Consider the following 21515-nt stretch of genomic DNA (forward strand, 5'->3'; position numbering starts at 1 on the left):
TTGAAATGTGAAATATATTGTCTACATTTTACAGTCATCAACTACTTACATAAGCCAAAACCGTAAATAGCATAGAGCCGTCGTCCTGGGTCTCAATGTTCTGAGACGTTTCAGTCATGTTTCTGATCAAATTGCAGGCCACGCGGCCGATGAGGTCGGCGTCTTTGCACAGAGGTATTCCGTCGAAAAGTAGATCACCAACTCGAATGTCGATGATCGGGGCGTTATTATTTTGACCGAAGATTCCGTTCATGACCATTGGTAAGAAGCTTGCCATTTCTGGAAAAGCACTCTCAGCAACCTGAAGGATGGCCTGTAAATCATTATTGTAATAAAAAAAATTGTTCACTATAGCGAATAATACGCGCATACAAATTCTTAAATATATACCATGGCTGGGATGGGATTGCTTTTTTATACACAAAAAGAATATTAAATAGAAAAAAGACCTTATCTGTGAGTACAAAACAAACAGCATCAGAACGCTACTTCATAGCATCAATTCGAGGGGATAGTGCGTTAAATATGGCCGTCACTAACCACACCTCTGGTCCGACCGGGACAGCAGTTAACCACCGTCGACGCCCCAGATACGACCTGATATGTCCAACGGATGTACTCTCCGAAGCTACAAATTCTATCACTAGCAACAACTAAATTGTATATCACTTAGTTCGTCGAACTAGTCGAATGCTGTGAGACTTAGTACCTACTTAGATTTAATCATTAGCTCATTGAGTTTTTGCCGAATTTTCTCAGCAGGGCGAGTTTTCTATTGGGTAAAAGCATTCTAAAGCGGAGGGTCGCTGCCCTATAACCATTAGGCCTAGTTATCCTTCCAACGTAGATAATATGAAATTAAATCATGAACACCGGAATACTTCATTTAAAAACCTTGGACATTTAAATATTACACTCTCAACGTCAAACCTCTCTGAAGTGCGTCAAATAATTTTAAATTCATAAAGGGTTTCGACATTAGTCAATATATTGCCATAAATTGTTTTCAATGCCTTGAATTATTCCTGCATGTTTTATTGAACGTAACTTACATTGTGATTCTCATGAAATGGTAATCGAACATTTAAGAAACCTCTTTGTTCCATATCTTTTTTAAAACACTATTCATAAATACACTTCTTTATATTTCTGCTATCGTCTACTGTCATGTATTTTAACTACTATGTCGACAATCTGCCATTAAACAGCTAAATAAAAATGATTGTCACATTATTTCGATGTGATTTTACTTTATGCACTTACAAAACTAAGTGCTATTTCTAGCATAACAACTACTTACTTCTACTTTATCAGTTTAAGACATATGAAGTTATTCAATTTGCTCAAATTATTTTGGTCACAATAAACATTGTTTTTTTACGAAAATTGCGAAAACATTCAGATTAAGTGATCGATTATAAAAATATTATCGTTTTGAAAGAAATGAGTACGTCTTATCAAAAAAAGATTAAGGGTCTTTAGTTATTTTGTAATATTTTTGATTCACGTCACGAGTCAGTCAGATATGTATTTTTTTTAATTTGTACATGATATATGATATTAAGTTATCGTTTATCATTTGATTGTACATGATATTAAATTAGTACAATGTTCAAAAATCGATGAATACCACCATAGTCGTCTGATCACCAAAAATGCTAACGTCGGGAAAATGAGAAGAAAATAATAAACACGAGATGAAATCCTAAATTTAGTTTTAATATACCTACTCGTACATCATGAACATAATTGCTAAATTCTCATTATGATTTATGATGAGACAATACTACATACAGTGGTAGCTATATTTCAAATTTCATTTATAACTAAGGATATAACTGAATAAGTCGTGTCGATCGGTTCGTGCGCCTTTATTTAAAAAGCCTGTTTGTTAAGCATTTCTACATTGTTAAACTCAAGTAATGCGGAAACATTGATTTGTGCTATGATCATCACCTAGCAAGTACCTAGGTAGATTATAATTACCTTATTAAACAGTCGTTTAACCGGTTAGCTTTTATTGTCAACATCATCAACATCACATGAGTAGTAAAGAAATAACGCAAGGCTATAAATAGCAAACTTTGTATTTAAAAAATTCCTATTGCTTTTGGTATTCTGTGAGAAAGGTTAATAAAAATTAATGTCAGAACAATGAAAGGAAGAATAAGAAGAAAATAATTAGTTTCCTTAATGAAAATGCGACGCATCTGCCAATTTAATTAGGAAAAAATATATTCTAAGACGATTATTATAAAGCTTAACAAATATTCAATTCTTCTCGAAATCACGTTTTGTTTGTTATCAAATTGCTTAAAGTGATCGTCTAAAAATCCTCTATTTTTTAAACAAAATAAAAGGTGATTCTACCAGTTAACAATTTTTCTTTTTTTTATGATTAATTTATTCGGTATTATAAGAAGACCTTTTTAAAAACTAGGTTTAATTTCACTTGGCTGGGATACCGAAAAAATGTTTGGTGTTCTGAGAATCATTCGGATAATTAAATGAAGACTACTTATTACGAGAACGATCAACAAGAATTAAGTACGACTCTTGTACGTAAATATGTATATATATTTGTACGGAAATTGGTTGAAAATTGGTCAAAACAACAACGGCTTGGGTGATAAGTTAGTTAATGTAAGCATTATTTTTTATTAAAAGAAATCAAAGTGTTTTTTATTCATCAAGGCCTTCACAGACACTTTCAATCCGTCGTTACTTTAGATAGAACGATATATCGTAATTACGTAACAGACTACACTAAGTAAGATGCATTTTTTTAATTAACACATTGAGCACAGCGAACTGGGATAATAAAGGGGAAAATAAACTGACACTGTTATCATTCAATGTTATGTAGTTCCCTCATCATCTGCGGATCTAGAGCAATTACAGAATAATTAGTGATCACTCACGGGTTACGTTATCTATGCTTTCAAAATATACTCCTGGACCAAGACTCAAAGCCAACGATAATAAATCACGATTCTCACCAACAGGACAACGAACGCCATTGGGAGTCTATTTTATTAGTTTGACTTGTATCAATTTGTTTTCTTATTATCTTGTAAAGATATCTTTCAATGTAATTAACAGGACGTCTGATTAACTTGAAAATTTGAACGCGTCTCAGGGACTACCACGAAAATCATAAAAAAAATATATTTTAATTCTGTTTGCAATAAAAACGAATTTTCATTTATTCAAACTACACATATTGCTAGTACTATTTAAACTACGTAATTGATAATCATCTAATTAATAGTTATCTAACTAATTATAATAAGTGTAGAGCTAATACATAATAATAAGGTCAATTTATTATGAGAAAATACATTTAAGATCTTTTATCATAGCTTTATAGCATATCAGTTTAAATCGTCTGATAATTTTTAATTTATGTCAGAATTCGAGATTATGTAATACGTGTTACGATATGAATACATTACTTTATTTGAAAGATAGTGCCATGCGTACATACATGCCTACTGATATCATAGAGAAAATTGATAAAATGATAAAATGTTTTAATTTCTAATCGATGAGTACATACATCATAGCTCCATACAATAAATGCGCTATTATTATTTGAGACATGACCGCTAGGTCTGATATTTCCAAGCCCTAGCGGTAATGTGTTCAGCTGTCTAGTAAACGTTTTAATTGTAATCAATACAGTATTCAGTTTGTGAGTTTTGAGGCGTAGTAGATCACATTAGAGATAGTACACGTACATTGTTTTCGAACGCAGACGTGCATGCTACCTGATAGTGGGTGGTCAGCGTAACTCATTGACGTCAGCAATACTAATATCGCACAGCCCCGTCGTTGCTCATCAGTGAGTCAGTCATCGTCTGTTGCGAATCGAAAAAGTTAAGAGGTTAGCATAACGTCGCGCCAATCAAAATGTAATTTATGACGACTGCAAGAATTGTAATTTAACTTGGACATAAATTGAAACAATGATGAAATAATAAAAAAGTTGAAAAAAAAAGATTTTAACAACAATCACCGAAATCGCAGCTTCAGTATCTTGTTCATAGGAGACGAATATCTTAGTGATTCAATTCACAAATTCCTCTCCTGTCTAGCCAAATTTGATAAGATCCTACCAGTGCGGCTTTGGATTTTCGTTCAAGTACAGTATTTACGAATGTTCTTGACAAGCCAAGGTTTTTTATTAGGTTAAAGAGTGTCTTTTTTTTAAAGTTAATCCATCTTTTGTTTGCGGTCAATCCTTTTTGAGCTCGAGCTACTGAAAGACTAAGGCTAAGTTCATATGACCGCGCCGTACGAAGCATTCACATGACAGAATATGTACGCCTACGACAGTCTGTCATCAACATTGGAGAACGGACGTGAAAACGGCAATTTGCTTATGGATTTTATACCGAAAACTGAGAGGTTACAGAAGAAGACAAAGGCGATACGGGTGATACTTTAAATGAAAGATTATTATTTTTTGTAACTTTTTTTCCCGACCTGAGACTTTTTTACTTTTTTAACTACTTTAGGATGTCACTTTTTATTTTATGATTGCGTTGAAAGCTGAAAAAGTCGATACAGTTTTGTAGAACTGAGCCGTTGAGATGCGTTACGGCGCGGTCATATGAACTTAGCCTTAATCTTTCAGTAGCTAGAGCTCAAAAAGGATTGACCGCAAACAAAAGGTAGATTAACTTTAAAAAAAAACCATTAAAACTTAGCCTAATGATTCGCATTAGATTTCCAATACATTATCATGGCGGCATGAGTAATGACCCCTGTCAAAGAGCACCTTACACCCCACTAACATGCACGTGGGTGTCCTATTGTTTCTCCATAGGTATGTTGAGATTTTTCTGAGGCTTTTTCCGTCATATCAAGTTGCTTTGGTCGGGAAAAGTCATTTGTATTGTGATAACTTTCGAGGTGTTTCTAGAGCTCCGATGGTTTTTAAATTTCATCGGAAAGCAATTTGGTCTCTGAATAGAGTTCAGAGGTAAGCTGAATGTATCAGTCCCAACTACACCTTTAATAACTGTATGACGCTCGTATCGAATATAGTCAAAGGGTTCTTGCCAATGTCATGTGCAAAGAATGTTTTTTTTTGCCCTTTTAGGCAGACGAGCACATGGTCCGCCTGATGGTGATTGGTCACCGTCGCCTATTTACTTCAGCAATGCCAGGGGCAGAGCCAAGCCGCTGCCTACCGCTTAATACTCTCCACAAGCCTCGTTTGAACAGAGGGAACCGAAGTCCTTCCGCAGACCCAGAGGTTCCAAACGATCCGTGAGAATAGGGTTATCGACAATCCGAACAGCCCTCAAATGGAAGAAGCTGGTATTTGGGAGCCCCGGCCCAGAGATGGGAGCAATACTCCACGCGAGGCCGGACTTGTGGATTATAAAGCAAAAGTCTTTGTCCAGGCGTGAAGTACCACTTCGCTCTGTTACGGACTCCCAACATTTTGGACGCCAACTTGGCTGTGCCTTCCAAATGACTCCGAAATTGGACATCGCTCGAAATGTCAACCCCAAGTATCCCAATACTCTCGGAAGGTTGCAGGGATACTCCTTGGAATTGCGGCGCTATGACAAAGGGGTCCTTCTTCGCAGTGAACGCGCAACTTGTGTCTTTAACGGGTTGAATTGAACCAAGTTCAATTCACCCCATTCGGAGACTCGCCCCAGAGAGTTCTCCACTTTAGACACAAGTTTTGATCGTCTCTCTTGCACCACGTTCCGAGACGTCCAAGATGTTATGTTAGATAATAGTCATTAATCTAAAAAATTTAAGGCTATTTTAATTTTTAAGCTAGTTCAACTTCAAACTCATTGGCATTTATTTTTAAATGGATATAAGCTAACGTTTTACTCAGGTGTCAAAATAATTAAAGGCTTCGCTACAGATCATCAGTAAACAGTGTTGTAACCTTTGAGAGAAGAGCTAAGCTAGACAGAACATGCTCTCAACACCTGCAGATCGTTAAGTCTCACATACCCCGCGCGCCCCCTAGGCGCGGGGACCTCGTAGGAGGTTCGGCCCTCTACACGAAAAAAAAAAAAAAAAATACAGAACATGTTACGACTGATGTGGTATAATCAGGACAAATTCCAATTTCGTTGAACGAATTCATTACGGAAGACATATTTTAATAATTCAAGCCATAAGTAGTAAATTCATTAATACACAATAATTAATGGGTTCTTGTAAATTAATTTCACCATGCGGAGTAGGTAGAAATAGTCACAAAAGATAAAAATGGAAAAAGAATATCAAATATAAATTCATTTATGCATGATTATATTATAACATATATGATTATATTATTGCATCCGCAAAACATTATTTATATGGAATTCACAGATTTTTTTATTAAGAAATAGTTTATTTCATCATTATAGATAACTAAATATAACATGAAATGATCATTAATGAGAATAATACCTTCGCAATACAAATGTAATTATTATAAAATTAAACAAACGTAAGTTATTCGCTACTGCGTCGGAATCGCAAGTTCAGCAAAAGATCCAATTAAATTAATATACTTCAATAAGTACGATAAGTATGTTACATAGTGATATTCGAGGATTCACATTTCAATCATACGAAAGTCTAGAAAATTGAAATTTCTTTTGAAAATTTAATTTATTTTCTTGGTCTCATATTTAATCGCAGCAATATGTTTCTATGAAAAAAAAAAGTACAAATATCTCAGATTGCGATTAGCTATGACTTTATCTAATAATACCACATCGGGATATCATGTACTTGTTTATTCGTATTTGTTCATATTAAAAAAAAATATTACTTAAAAACCTTTAAAAAAAAAGGAGATTCAAAGAATAAATTTACCACAAATACGGGCAGGCCAATGGATTATTTCAGCGATTCTCTGTGGATGCACGATTGTGCACGTGGATGTACTTCGTAACACTCAGACAAATTTTAATAAGATAAAACGAAATTAATCGGCTTTGCGTGAATATTCGTAATTGCGTAATGACGAGTCTCGTTGAAGTTAACAGAATGCATCTCATTATATGCGATTTCAAATTAAATTTCGCCATACGTAGCCATTCGTACGTCGCATTGAGCAATTCAACATTTTAGTATAATTGTTAAAAATATATTAATACGTGAAGCAAAAACTTTGTATCCCTTTTTACAAAAATTGCGCGGACGGAGGAGTATGAAATTTCCCACACTTATAAAGAAGATAGAGAAGAGGTGCACAATGCTAATCTTTTTTTTAAAACAATGCATAAAAGATACGTTAAATCAATAAAGAAAACATTACACACACTACATACCATGTATTTGACGCACACACGCATGCATACTACTTATTGTCAAACTTTTATTCTTGACGTTTGTTGTCAAATTGAGAATAGATATTAAATATTGTTTGTCTTTGTTAATATTTTTTATAGTGTAGTTTTGGTGAAATTTGTGATAATAGAAGTATAAAATACAATCTTAATAGTGTACAAACTTACGATTCCAATTAATTATAGTCGAATTTCGACTACTGCGGGACCTCTAGTAATTGTTAAAATGTTGTTAAGCAAAATATAAATGTAGTGTTTATAATAATATTAAAAAGTTACCTTAGGTACATGAGTAGAAATGATTTATTGATATGAAAACATCAATTATTAAATGGGTAGGTAAAAAACAAAGCTCTATTCCTATTGACACTAAGTTCATATCGGAAAACTTCTAGCCGACACAGAAACGTGTTTTATTCAGTCATTTCCAGAATGAATATATTTTTACATTATAATATTTTTCACTTACGTAAGCTGGACTCAATTTGGATTCTGCCTGTATTGAGTATTTACTATCTATAAGTATGCACTTATAGAATAAAGTAGATTTTATATTTAACAATAATTGGTGCGCAGTGTATGTGTACCAATCTCATTATTATTAGCTACTAGCTGTACCCGCCCGCTTCGCTGGGCATTTAAAATTAACATTATTATTTCTCACCCCCATAAAGATTCTCATCATTAACGCCGCCGCAACTGGTGTAGGGAGTCCAACACTCATATAGCTAATTAGCTTATCCATTAAGTACATGTATTTTCTATATGGATACCAAGTTTCAAGTCAATCAGATGCATGGTTCAGTAGTTATAACGAAACATCCGTAAAAACAACTGTAGATTTATATATTAGTATAGAAAAGTCATCGGGCGTAATTCAGAACCAATTCGGTATAGAGATTAACTGTGACAGTTCGTTGACGCGGTTCAAGTCGCAGTTTGTTAATGAATAAAATTATATAAATAAAAAAATAAGAAACGTGAATGTCACGGCCCTGTCAAGAAGACACGAGGTCGTTCCTCAACCGGAATCGATACGACAAATATTTGCGGTTTTGTGTCCAAGCAATAATTTTGTTTCTCAATCCAAAAAGTTTGTTTTAATCAACAACAAAAAAAAACATGAACGTGAAATTAACATATTATAAATTTTAATTATGAAAATGCAAAACGAACTATTTTACATTTTAGGATTTTCTTTGATTATTATGAGTCGTCCACGTTATTAAAAATAACTTGCAAAAAAAAAACGTGCACGGTCAGTCGTCAGTGTGACCACAAAAACTGTAAAGTTTTAGAAATGTCTCAAGTAATATGTACATATAATGTCAATAACTACCTGGAGCCACTGCGGTCATCCACAGTGCGTTTCCAGAGATCTTTTTTGCCACGTACCATCCGGCTATGGAATGAGCTCCCCTCCACGGTGTTTCCCGAGCGCTATGACATGTCCTTCTTCAAACGAAGCTTATGGAGAGTATTAAGCGGTAGGCAGCGGCTTGGCTCTGCCCCTGGCATTGCTGAAGTCCATGGGCGACGGTAACCACTCACCATCAGGTGGGCCGTATGCCCGTCTGCCTACAAAGGCAATAAAAAAAAAAAAGAAAGCCAGATTAAACCGTAAAACTAGTTTTAATCAAGCCTCATTAGCTTTTTATAACATATTACAACGTAACTAACGTGCCGTATGAGATACATATCAGTCTGTAATTAGTTTGTCATATGCCGCCAAGCCTGCGGCTTGCGGGCTTGACTAGTATGACGACGAACACATCTCTAAAGTAATTTCAAAATAGCACTATAAAGTATCAAGTTTTGTTAGCTAGCCTTTAGATGAAGACGGTAAACTGTCGAAGGGTTTTTTCTAGTAAACGAGCAGAAGATAACGGATCATTTGGTGTTAACTGGTCCTCCGATGGGTAGACGGCACAAAGTGAAAGAGCCCTGAGATTTTTCGCGAAATTCTCAAGAGAATAGGGAATAACCCTATGCTGGCTTATAGAAAGGATCGTTATGCTTTTGTATTTATAGAATAGCGAGGACGGTATACGGACCGATAGTAGATCCTGTCACCAGAAAAATGAAATGTTTATATTTTAAAAAACTAGTGTATTAAACGCTAAAGTGAGTTTAACTAGTCATTCGATCATCGTGATATTTTAGATACATGTTGTCAAGATAATAAGGACACAGGACACGGGTTTGATACAGAAACACGGTAGCTTTTTTTTTTCTATATTAACGCGAAGGAAGTCGCGCTTAAAAGTCATTTTAATATATTTTCTTTTGGATTGCCTTCATAGAATTCTTTGCATAAAATGTAATTGATATTTGTAATACTGAGGTGTAATGACATTTCGGGTAATCCGGGGAAGTCTATTTTTTTTAGAAGACGTACAAACCCGCCTTTAAAAGTTAGTATTATAAATTTTGTTCTGCTGGAAGCAATCATATGTGTTGAAGAGTATGATATCCGCTATTGGAATACAATTGAGACTTCAATTTGACGTCACAAGGTCTCAAGTGTCTACGTTCTACATTCTGGTATCTATGGATTGCTGCAACCACTTAACTTCACGTAGAGCGTGACTGCGTGAGTTCTTAAATTAATAAATAATAATTAAAAAAAACATGTTTTTTTTAAAAATCCAACAAAAAAATAGATTGTAAATTTATTGTAAAAAAATCGTGGGGTCCATGGTGTCAATAGTTATAAATGTTTCATTGGCCGATATGAGTAGATAAGAAGCATTTTCAATTTGATAATATCTTAAAAAGCACTCCTCGCTTTTTTTTACAAATTTTATTTTCTATTTTTTCGTTGGATCTTTTATAAAAGCTTGTTTTTTAGTTTTTTTTAACTAATATTTATTTTTTTGTTTAAATAGCATTAGGTATGTATCATAAATTATTCATTATTGTAAGTACATTCAGGTAAATATAACAGTTTCCAATTTGCTAAGTGAAATGAGAAGGCGCTCAAATGAATTTGTTGTTTTGACTGCCGATAGTAAATAACGGGTGTAACTATAAAAAACATTTAAACTGTCATCGGTCCTTGATAAGTACGCCAAATTTCGAGTTAATCCGTCGTTTTGAAGGGCTTCAAAATCATGTTCAAAGATTCCGTTACATACAAACATACGTATAAAGCTAATAAGAGCGTATTAAATTATTAAAAACATATATATCATAGTTGTTTTTATAAATAATGAATAATATTTAATCTCCTAAATCGACGCTGTAAATTGCTTTGTTAACCTAGTCAAAGCGATTATCTGAGACGTGGCTTAACGTCGAAGCTATGCAATTTGCTGTTCCGCAACGTAAAATAAGTGCATTTCAGGAACGCGGCTGCTTTCCGTCGACGAGCTAATGTGAAATCCTTCGCTTTGCATTAAACTCGACGTACCGTCGCAAATATTGCACTCACATTTCCACTCCCTTTGATACATTTACTACAAACGGCATTTGAGAACCGTGAATACGACTAGACTAATACCAGATCGGGCTCAAAGTTTAAACTATTACATGCATAGTTTTGGTTTTGAGTTTTGAAATATTTTTTGCGTTCTTACGTGATAAGGGGTGTTGGTAATGGTAACGATGTCATCTTCGGTGAACGGGAATGATGCTCTCTCGTTAAATTCAAAATTCTCCAATCTGTTGTACGTTAATTTGTCCTCTTCTTCGTTAGATATGATTCTGTTTTGTCGTAACCTGTGCAAAGAAATATATTGAATTCTACGAAAATGTTCGCTTTTAAGTTGAATAGCGAAAACGGTTTTATATAAAAAGAGGAATGACAAATAAACGTGCTATTTATTGTCTCGTATTGTATATCTTCTGACACAGACCGCATTTAGATTGCATTTCATATAAAGCCTCAGTTGCGCTTGACATAATAATTAGTTTCAAGCAAACTCTGCGATATACGTCACAAACACCGGTACTGATTTCAAAGGAAAGCCACACAATCCGATTATTAGCGGTCTGTTTTCGTCCGGTAAACGTATAAAATAATTACATTGTGCGATTCCAATTTTTTACCTGTAAATATAAGGTCCGCGTTCTGTGAGGTTCGGCACGCCACCTTCCAAAACTTCTGCAGGATTTTCGATGTTGAATAATGTTACGGAGAAATTTAAGCCAAACGGTACCTCCTGGAACCTCTCAAACTGTTGGGAATCGTCAGACAGCACCACCGACTGTGAAGAAAACAATCGAACTTAGTCTGTTGTAGTCTATTAAAGCGCGCAATTAACTTTTTATATTATATGTTTATTTATATTACACATATTATCAATCTTCAACAAGAAAAATCGATAACCCTAATGTATCTTGTTAATAATGTGAAACTATGAAATTAATGGAAATATGGATTCTAATATTTTGTATTTACTATGATATTTACAATATCGAAATAGGTCTGACATTCAATTGGGTTTATATTCTTGGGTTTTGTTTTGAGACATCAAAAAAGTGGAATCTGAAAATCAAAGAGTGTAATTAGTTTTCGTTTTACATAGTACAGGTTATTTTAGTTTGTGGCTTATTTTTACATTTAGGTATTTGTCTTAAAAGGTTTATCTAAAAGTATCTTCAAGATTTAAAGTTTCAACTTAAATAAATATCAAAGGTTTCTGGTGTTAGGACCTCTTGTGAGTCCGCACGGGTAGGTACAACCACCCCGCCTATTTCTGCCGTGAAGCAATAATGTGTTTCGGTTTGAAGGGTGGGGCAGCCGTTGTAACTATACTGAGATCTTAGAACTTATATCTCAAGGTGTGTGGCGCATTTACGCTGTAGATGTCTATGGGCTCCAGTAACCACTTAACACCAGGTGGGCTGTGAGCTCGTCCACACACCTAAGCAATAAATAAATAAAAGGTTCTATGTTTTTAATTATGGTTTCTTAGTTAATTAAGTTAAAGTTATAAATGATAAGCCGAGAACAAAAGTCTAACTACGTATTGATAAAGCGAATTTCGCAAAAAAAAACTGCCCATGCTTTTAATGTCCATATATGAACAAAAAGTTCTAAACGAAAAGTGAAAGTAAATAAAAATAAAAAATAAATACATTACCACAATTTAGTCTTGTTTGTTTACAAATTACTTTATTTTTAAATAATATTCATGAAAACGCTGGGTCTCCGCTTGATTTATAACTCTGAGCTTTTTTAGGTCAAACTAGAGATTTTGCATGTTTATAATGCACATAACATTACATTCAGTGTACGAGTATCGATAATTTTAGTTGCATCGTTTTCCATTTGAATACTCAATGTGGTACATTACAAAGTCTCGATTAATAACTATTCCCGGTTGTTTTACTCACGTCGATGATCATATTTTCTACTATTCCAGGAACAACCGCGAAACCCACGATGGTGCTGACCAGCACAAGTGAAGCCCCAACCACCAAAATTACAATGCTCACGACTATACCACACATTGTACTTGTAAACGTTCGATTGCCGACAATGAGTGCCACTCACTAATACGATAATCATTGCGATTACTGTTTACATTACTGTTGCATATTTCTGTTTTAAGATAATGATAGGTAATTAGGGTTCATTGGTTCGTTTCTACCGATAACATTCAATAAGTATTTTTTAGCGCAAGTTTAAGGAGATTTTACTATATCCTTAAAATGTTTAAACGTCAGTCTTCGTTCTAGTATAATTTAACAACTTTTCTGATCTCTCTTCCATTACATCCTAAACTTTTCCCCGGCTACTCAGCAGCGTATTCACTCTGCGAAGTGAGCTCGTCATAATGCACTGTCATTTTAAACTGCTCATGAATAATTGAATCTTTGACTTTTTCGAATTCGACCTTTTCTTTTCGAACGGATTGATTCCTTTAGTTCTACTCCAGCGGTCGGGAAACCTGGGTAAGTTACCCCAAATGGGGTAAAATTAAATTTTGGGGGGTAAAAATGAAACTTTTGTGAGTAAAAAGTATATATTGAAGTACAACTTCTTTAGAATCGTTGTGATTTCAAACTCGATGAAACGAAATGAAATGAAACGAAAAAATAATATTTTTTTTCAAAATTATCAGGGGGTCTATAATATGAAAGATGCTGAAAAGAAGCGATTTCGTTTTTTTTTGTTCTTCGCCATGGGGTCATATCGACTTACACAAAAATATTTTGGGGTAATAATTAAAAAAGTTCCGCGACCGCTGTTCTACTCAATCAATTATTTCACATGGCTACACGAATAAGAGAATTAAAACATTTAATTCAAATTTCGAATAACAATGTGTTCCAAAACAATTTGAGTCCGTTTAATGTAGAACCGATTTTCTCATACAATGTAGCTTCTAGCTTGCAAAGTAAATCAAAACTGAGTTTTTGTTATACCCTCACTAAAAGCTCCGTGTGATGCAATTATTGTTTGAAACGCGCTGAAAGAGCAGAATATCGTGCAAAGTACAGACTTCGGGAAAGATTACAGATTCTATCATCGTACTTTTAGTATAGGATATTTGTTACTTGTAAGTGTCTGATACAATTTAATATTGAATAACATAAAGTCAATAATAATTGTGTATGAATCTGTTTAGTAACGGACTATGAAATTGAACATAAATTCTGAAAATAAAAGTGATTTCACGATCATCAGATAATGCCAGATTTCAATTGCTTTTTACATAAGAAAAAATAGGGCACAATTACACCTGCACCAGGGAATCAGTTATCAGCATGAATTCTCTATACACACACATTCTCTATACACATGTTTTTTTTTTATATATTGAACATTTCTATGTTTTGTTAGTTGAAGTATACTAAATAGTCAATCTAAAGATGTCAAGACTTCCTTAGAAACGACAAAAAAATGCAAACTTATTTTACTCTTTTTTGTACACAGCTTTTGCTATTTTACAAGAAAGAGGATTTTTTTACAAAGACGAGCTTAACTGAGATATTAGTTCCTTCCGGTAAACCGGAAATAATACGTATATAAATGTATAAGGATCCAGAATATAATTTAAAAGCGTAGGTAATTTTCAAACAAATGCCGTTCAAGCTCACGATCGTTAAGTAAAAATACAAATAAAAGGTTAGACATACATAGAAAGAAAGAAAGAAAGAAAGAAATCATTTATTCGCCAAGCATAGTGAAAATGAATTAAATACATAAGTTATAAGCAGCGCGTATGCTTTGTCATTGTATAAGCTTATATGAAATTTAAATATTTGTAAATCAGTAAATAAATAAGCAAAATTACGAAAATATTTGACGCGCCTCTTGAAGGTATCTAAAAAGAACTCATGAATGGAATGTGGTAGAGTTTCATGACTGACCGACTGACCGAATATTGAAGGAGTAGCCATAACGACTACGGCTGTAGAGGTAACAGAGAATACAACTTAAAGAAGAAATAGAAATAAAGTGAGAGCTATACACAAAAAGCTATATAAATGATTTTTGTGAAAAGTATCTCAGCTTCTGGAATTAATACGGGTTTGGTGACAGTTGACGATTTATTAGCATTGCTATTGGCGCTTATTCGAACTTCTAAAAAAACTAAAAGAAGGTTAAAAGAAGGTTATTTAAAGTGATAAATTGTTAAATGCATAAAAGAGGCGGAGCATTTTGCAATAATATTTTGAATAGCGGTCAAATCGCTCTAAGCTCTAGCAGACGGTAGAATTTCGCAAAGTACATTTGAAAATTTCGACTAGTATAATTTCATTTAATTGAAATTTAATTTTGATCGTGAACCCATTTAATTTAGTCATAATCAAATATTCAAAGTAAGTACTATTGTATCTATAGACTAAATAATAAAACCCGTTCGCTGTACAGAAGCTGCATGATGATGCAAAGTGTTCAAATGCAACAACCGATATCGTCAGTTTAATTTCAGTAAAAATGTTCATTTAATCTAAAACAAATCAGTTCAGAACAAATACTGAATCAATTTGTATTTCCTCTTGTAAAATTCGTTTTTAACGAAACCTATATCCGCTTGGAATCAACAAAACTGTCATGCTCCCGAAAATTGAACGAAAGCTCTCGAAACCGATTGAGAAAATGTGTTTTTTATTTCCAGTCGATTCTGAGACTGTCCTCATCCGTTGGTTCAATAATTACCTGTCAAAAATCTTTGCTCAAAATAACATCATAAACAATGGAGCCTGGTGAAGAAAACTGAAAATTACATTCTGCACACGTAATTAAATTGTGTACAGCCAATTAAAATTAGATAACTAGGTTCTTCGTATCTCGGATACACAAATCAACTAGCTTTTTAATAAATAAATCTGAATGGAACACGACTAATTAACGACGGAGAACGGGGGATGGAAAAAACGCAGGGAGCAGATAGTACTAACATGGATAAGACGGGAGAATATTAATCATTTCAACGTTAGATGACCTTTTAATAATCAATTAATACATTATGCGGAACACTAAACATCTTTATTCGCGCCTCTTATCACGGTTCCTTATCAGGGATTCATATGCTTAAAATCTTATTTGCACCTACGGATTTACGATTATAAATGTCAAAAACAACGAAATAATATACCAACACAAATAATATATCGGGCTTAAGGAAAATATATTCCGGTTTCAGAGGTTCGATGAAGCAATAACGCAATTGACGGTTAAGCATCACGTCTCAAGGTGGTCATCAAAATTTATGCAGTGATGTCCGATGGCTTAGTGGCTACGCACTACTCTGTAAAGTCAAAACCGAAATATTGGGTTCATAAAAATGTACATATTTCTATATATTTTTTAATTTCATTTCAAATGTTCTTTGTTAACCGACTTCAAACAAAAAGTGGGAATTTACAGCTTTTTTCTGGTTGGTTCGTAGTTTTCGTTTTATACGCCTGCCCGCACACTTTGCTCGTGTTCACCACCCACCACCCCATTCGGCCGCAAAACCCTGACCATTCCATTCCATGGCCGATATATTTCAAACTAGGTACCGTATAACACAAAATTGTAACACGAAGAATCGAAAGACAAATTACAGTATTTCCCGTTCAACAATTAGCTATGGTTCAATCGTAAAGTTGCTTTATCTGGTCTCTTCGCTAGTTTAAACCAATAAAGGCGGACCGAACTTATCTCACTAATTACAATATAGATTGAGTATTATTTTTAAAAACTTGATTAAATGAAAATGTAATATTATTTATTGGAACGAACTTCCTTACGGCAGGCTTGGAGGAGAAAGGGATTTTGCTGCGCGACCGAACTGAAAAAAATGTGATATTAAAAACTGTAAGAAAAAGTCCGTGGAATAAGGCCTTGTTTTCCGCACAGCGATATTTCACCGCGCCATTTTCTTCTCGTAATTCTTTTTTTTTATTTTTTTATATGGAACTTCGTTCCTATCCGGTGTCCCACGACACCACACATCTTTTTATTTAAAGTAAAACTGTAGTGCTTACTGTTCGTCGGTAATTACTTTATTTGATAGCCGCTGAACCGATTTCGCTTCAAATGTTCCCAGTAGACCTAATGAAATTTTAATGATAAGAAAAATGTAAGTGACGCGAAAATATCACAAAAAAAAGCAAAATTGCTATTTGGATAGGAAAAAGGATTGATTGATATTAATGGCAACTGAGTAATTTTTTTTAATTACAAAATTGCTTTTCAGATTACAAATCAGCGTCTATGCAGCGTTTTTCATTACACAAGCGTGCTGGGTCGTGCCAAAGTCTAATTGATTTAACTATCTACTTAGGTACAGTTGGATTATTACGTAACTAATACGAATACGAAATTTGAAAAACAAACATGTAATTATTTTATAATACGCACAATATTATCCTTATCATAATTTCTTGATAATCTAAAAATTTAGACCTGGGTGGTAAATAGATTAAATAGTTGCGGCTGATAACCGCTTGATAGGTTTCTGAAAAAAATTGGCTTTGTATTATTTAAAAATAATAAAGTTAAACGTTTGAACGCCCGTAGTATGTATGTAATATATTTATTCATAAAAAGTTACACTTTCATTTAAACCATGCCCCGCAAAACTGCTTTCGCAGTTTGACTGCAGGTAACTCGCTTTATATACATATAACTTATAAATTATTAAATTAGGTTATATTAATGCAATTAATTTACCTAAGTAAATGGTTACAACGTATTTAACAAGTGTTTTTTTTACTAAACTTTTAAAATTAGCAAGTATAGGCTTCACGTCTTATGTCCTCGGGTAAACTATTAAGTAAGTATGGAACTCGTTTTTTTTAACGTTCTAACTTCATAGTAATTTTGTACCATGGGTATTTCAAATTTACCTTTGGATATTTAGTTTTAGTTTTACATTTAGCCTTTAGCTCTTTGCTCGCAAATCATAGAACTATATCTCAAGGTGTGTGGCGCATTTACGTTGTAGATGTCTATGGGCTCCAGTAACCACTTAACACCAGGTGGGCTGTGAGCTCGTCCACACATGTAAGCAATAAAAAAAAACTGAGGATCGTGACTCCGTTTCAGCTTGTCGACTGCCTGCCTCCATCGGTTCCGGTCAGTTGCCTGGTGTAGTGCGGCGCTAAGTGGTCCGTTGGCTTGCTCGGAGATCTGGTCGGGCCAACGTTTGGGGCTCCGGCCTCTAGGACGTTTTCCTTCTACTTTTCCAGTGACCATCAGACGTTCCAAGTTACCAGTCAGTACTATGTATGTATCGATTATAATAAACTATTTTATATTAATGTTGTTGTACATTTTACAATTCCTTCAAAATCTTCTGTCTTTTGTGAGCTGCGAGAAAACTTATTAATGAACTAAGTTTGCCTTTGTTTATGCTAGTTTAAAATGTTCATTTTCTTTTGTTTGTGTATTCTCTGTCGACAGTACATTACAAAATGAAGAACAATAAACTTTTTATCCAGACGTTCGTTCGAAGCACTAATATAACCGTGGGCGTACCAATTCAGCCACAAGTGCCTTTAGCAAGATTTTCAGAGCTATTATTGTTTAACCTTCTAAGAATTCATGAAGACCGTCAATATTTGTTGGCAAAGCATTTCTTTCAATTCTTTATGCCGCGCTATTTACGCTACCGAATTTGAAGCTGAGCATTTGAATTTCGTAAATTCGTTGATGTTAGGAACGTTTCGGGTTTTAAAAATTGACGATTAAATGGCATGGATTGCCTCCGATTGGGAATGAAATAAGCCGTCTTCGAAATAAAAGATTAAAATCTGCTTGGTTCAGAATAGTCAAGGCACAAATGTGTTTGATTCTGAAGCAGGATTTTTTTTTCTAAGCATAAATGAGTTGACGAAACGCCAATTGTTGTGGAATTACTTTTGGCGGGCCCCCGTGATAGAATCACGGATGGGTATCATTCACGGCACGGCATTCAATTTTTTACTGGTGGTAGGACCTCTTGTGAGCCCGCACGGGTATGTACCACCAGCCTGCCTATTTCTGCCGTGAAGCAGTAATGCGTTTCGGTTTGAAAGCCACCCTTAATGGCACGGCAGTCGTTGTAACTATACTGAGACCTTAGAACTTATATCTCGGCATTTGCGTTGTTGATGTGTATGAGCTTCAGTAACCACTTAATAACAGGTGGGCTGTGAGCTTGACCACCCATCTAAGCCATAAAAAAATAAAAATAACGTCTAAAATGGACGGCTGATTTTATTTTGTGACGTCTATGGCCTGTGGAAACGAGCAAGGCAGGGCACCAACAAGACACTATGAAGAGGACAGTTAGAAGCAGCATCCTCCTCATCATGAGTAATGAGGGTACGACGAAGAAGAAGAAGGGCCTGTTTGTAAAGTTAAAAGTTGACAAAGAGTTGTTAATTAAAAAAAGAACTCCGTGGTTTGTGCACTTTTGGCAACGGATTAAGTATGTTTAAGAGATGATTGAGTTTCTTGAAATGGAGACAATTGGCTGGAATCTTATTTGGCACAACGTTGCCTGATCAATATCCCAGTGATATAATTTATTTCTTGTGTTGATTGAAGAACAAACTCACGACCCAACTGATGTAAATGCCAAATAATCCAAATACAATACACATTGAATACATGTATGAGGGTTATAATTGTGATAAGAGAAAAAAGAAAATATTAAAATATTCGATAGCTTATATTTAAAATTGTGTCAACGAAAGTTAGGTTTCATTTGTAAGCATAATTTAAATTTACAAATTAAATTCGTGATTATGAATTGACAAATAAAAAACTTTATATTAATTTTTAGCATCACGTATTTATTTCGCCTCGGCCACCTTTTAAGGTATTGTTTCTTAGACTACGATTGGTTAATTAATGTTAAAAAGTTTAAATTGTGTTACCTACTTTATAGCGGTGGTATTGACAGAATATCATACTAATAACTAGGTAATATAACTAACTCTGCTGTCGTAGCTCTCAATACCGCCAATTAAGAGAGCAACCACTAGTTGATAAGTCACTATTGGACCGGCAAATTTCAATGAGCGTAGATTCGGGACGGAGTTAACGTGATAAATCAATCAAGCTACGAGGGATGCGGGGGTCGCAATATTGTTGACCTCGATATCGGGAACACGCCTAGGTATGTCGGGTAATTTTGGGAAAGTACTAAATGTTCTTTAGGAATTTTGTCTTTTCTAATAAAATTACTAAAATAACATAGGATCCACTTGAACAAAATGCTTGTTGATAAATTATCAAAAGTTAGTCCGCTATGCAAGTTTTATATTATAATAAGCGAGCCGTACTCGCCCGCTTCGCTGGGCATTTAAAATTAACATTATTATTTATTGTCATTACTATTAGGGAGTCCAACACTCATATAAATGTTAGCCTATCCATTATGTACATGTATTTTCTACATGGATACCGAGTTTCAAGTCAATCGGATGCATGGTAAAAACCACTGTAGATTTATATATTAGTATAGATATAGCTTGACATATTGCTATCTAATGCCACTTCATATATGAACTTAAACCGGTCAAAGACTTAAGCAGGCATACATATGCACATGCATACATACATGTGCTCGAAAAACATTACCATTTGCGTCAGTAGATTATAAATCAAAATTTTCCGCCACATTTGGATTTCTAAGCGCGATAAATTACCGAGAGCTTTCATACGATTTAAACCAATGAACGGCGTGTATCATGCGAAAGGCTTGGGCTTCTAATTGATTACAGGTTTGTGAAAATTGGATGAAATGTAGCAATTATGGATGGTGGTCATATCTAACCCAGGCGACGAGACAACGCAAAGACGTCGTCGCCCGTAACATCTTAGGCTCTTGAAGCACCGGTCACGGTCCTCGTCGAACTCGTCGTTCACGACGAAGAATTCGACCAGCTAACTAACCCATAGACACGTCCCACTGAGGCTCTCACCGGATTTTCTCAGTAGGTCGTGTTACGATCCGGTGGTAGATTCTGCGAAACGCCGCTCTTGCTAGGGCTCTTGCTAGTTAATAAATTCTCTCAGATTGAGTCTGTGAGCTCACCTACCCGTGCGCTTGTAGCTGAAATAGTCCTTTAGGTTACCTGCGAATAAATAGGGAAAATAATATGGCGTGCGGCGCGTAATCTAATAGTTAAACAAAAACAATGTATTACAGAATTTTTTTCTTAGAATTATCAGTTGTACTTTAAGAATGCTATGTATATGTATATCTTCTGACACAAAAACGATGAAGTAATAATGTTAGAAAATGGTTTAAAACGTAATATTTTTCTTTTATATTTTATTTATTATTATAATTATTTACATATTATTTACATGTACATAGGGGTAGAGGTCCCAAACGATGGTCGGACCAAATAGCGGAGGAACTGGGGATACCTGTCAGCGACGCAGTCCACCGGGCTGCGGGGCGGGATCGATGGAGACAGCTGGTTGACGAAATCGGACGGAATCACGATCCTCAGCAGTGAGGGACCGATCGAAGAGAGAGAGAGAGAGAGACATATACATATATTTACTGGTGATAGGACCTCTTGTGAGTCCGCGCGGGTGGGTACCATCACCATACCTATTTCTGCCGTGAAGCAGTAATGCGTTTCGGTTTGAAGAGTGGGGCAGCCGTTGTAACTATACCTGAGACCTTAGAACTTATATCGCAAGTTGGGTGGCGCATTTACATTGTAGATGTCTATGGGCTCCAGTAACCACTTAACACCAGGTGGGCTGTGAGCTCGTCCACCAATCTAAGCAATAAAAAA

The 21515-nt window shown here is 34.9% G+C and overlaps 1 protein-coding gene across 1 annotated transcript in view; it reads right to left on the reverse strand.

Annotated features, from left to right (window-relative positions):
- Positions 1-12859, reverse strand: part of LOC101742423 (sensory neuron membrane protein 2) — a 53323-nt gene extending 40464 nt beyond the window's left edge. The window contains exons 1-4 of the mRNA XM_004933154.5: positions 12663-12859; positions 11373-11530; positions 10901-11042; positions 50-313 (exon numbers count right to left, since the gene is read on the reverse strand). Coding sequence (XP_004933211.2) covers positions 50-313; positions 10901-11042; positions 11373-11530; positions 12663-12779 — 681 coding nt within the window. The 5' untranslated portion in view covers positions 12780-12859. The remainder of the gene's footprint in view (positions 1-49; positions 314-10900; positions 11043-11372; positions 11531-12662) is intronic.
- Between the last annotated feature and the right edge of the window lie 8656 nt (positions 12860-21515).

This window comes from Bombyx mori, chromosome 1, assembly GCF_030269925.1.
Source record: "Bombyx mori chromosome 1, ASM3026992v2".
Classification (NCBI taxonomy): Eukaryota; Metazoa; Arthropoda; class Insecta; order Lepidoptera; family Bombycidae; genus Bombyx; species Bombyx mori.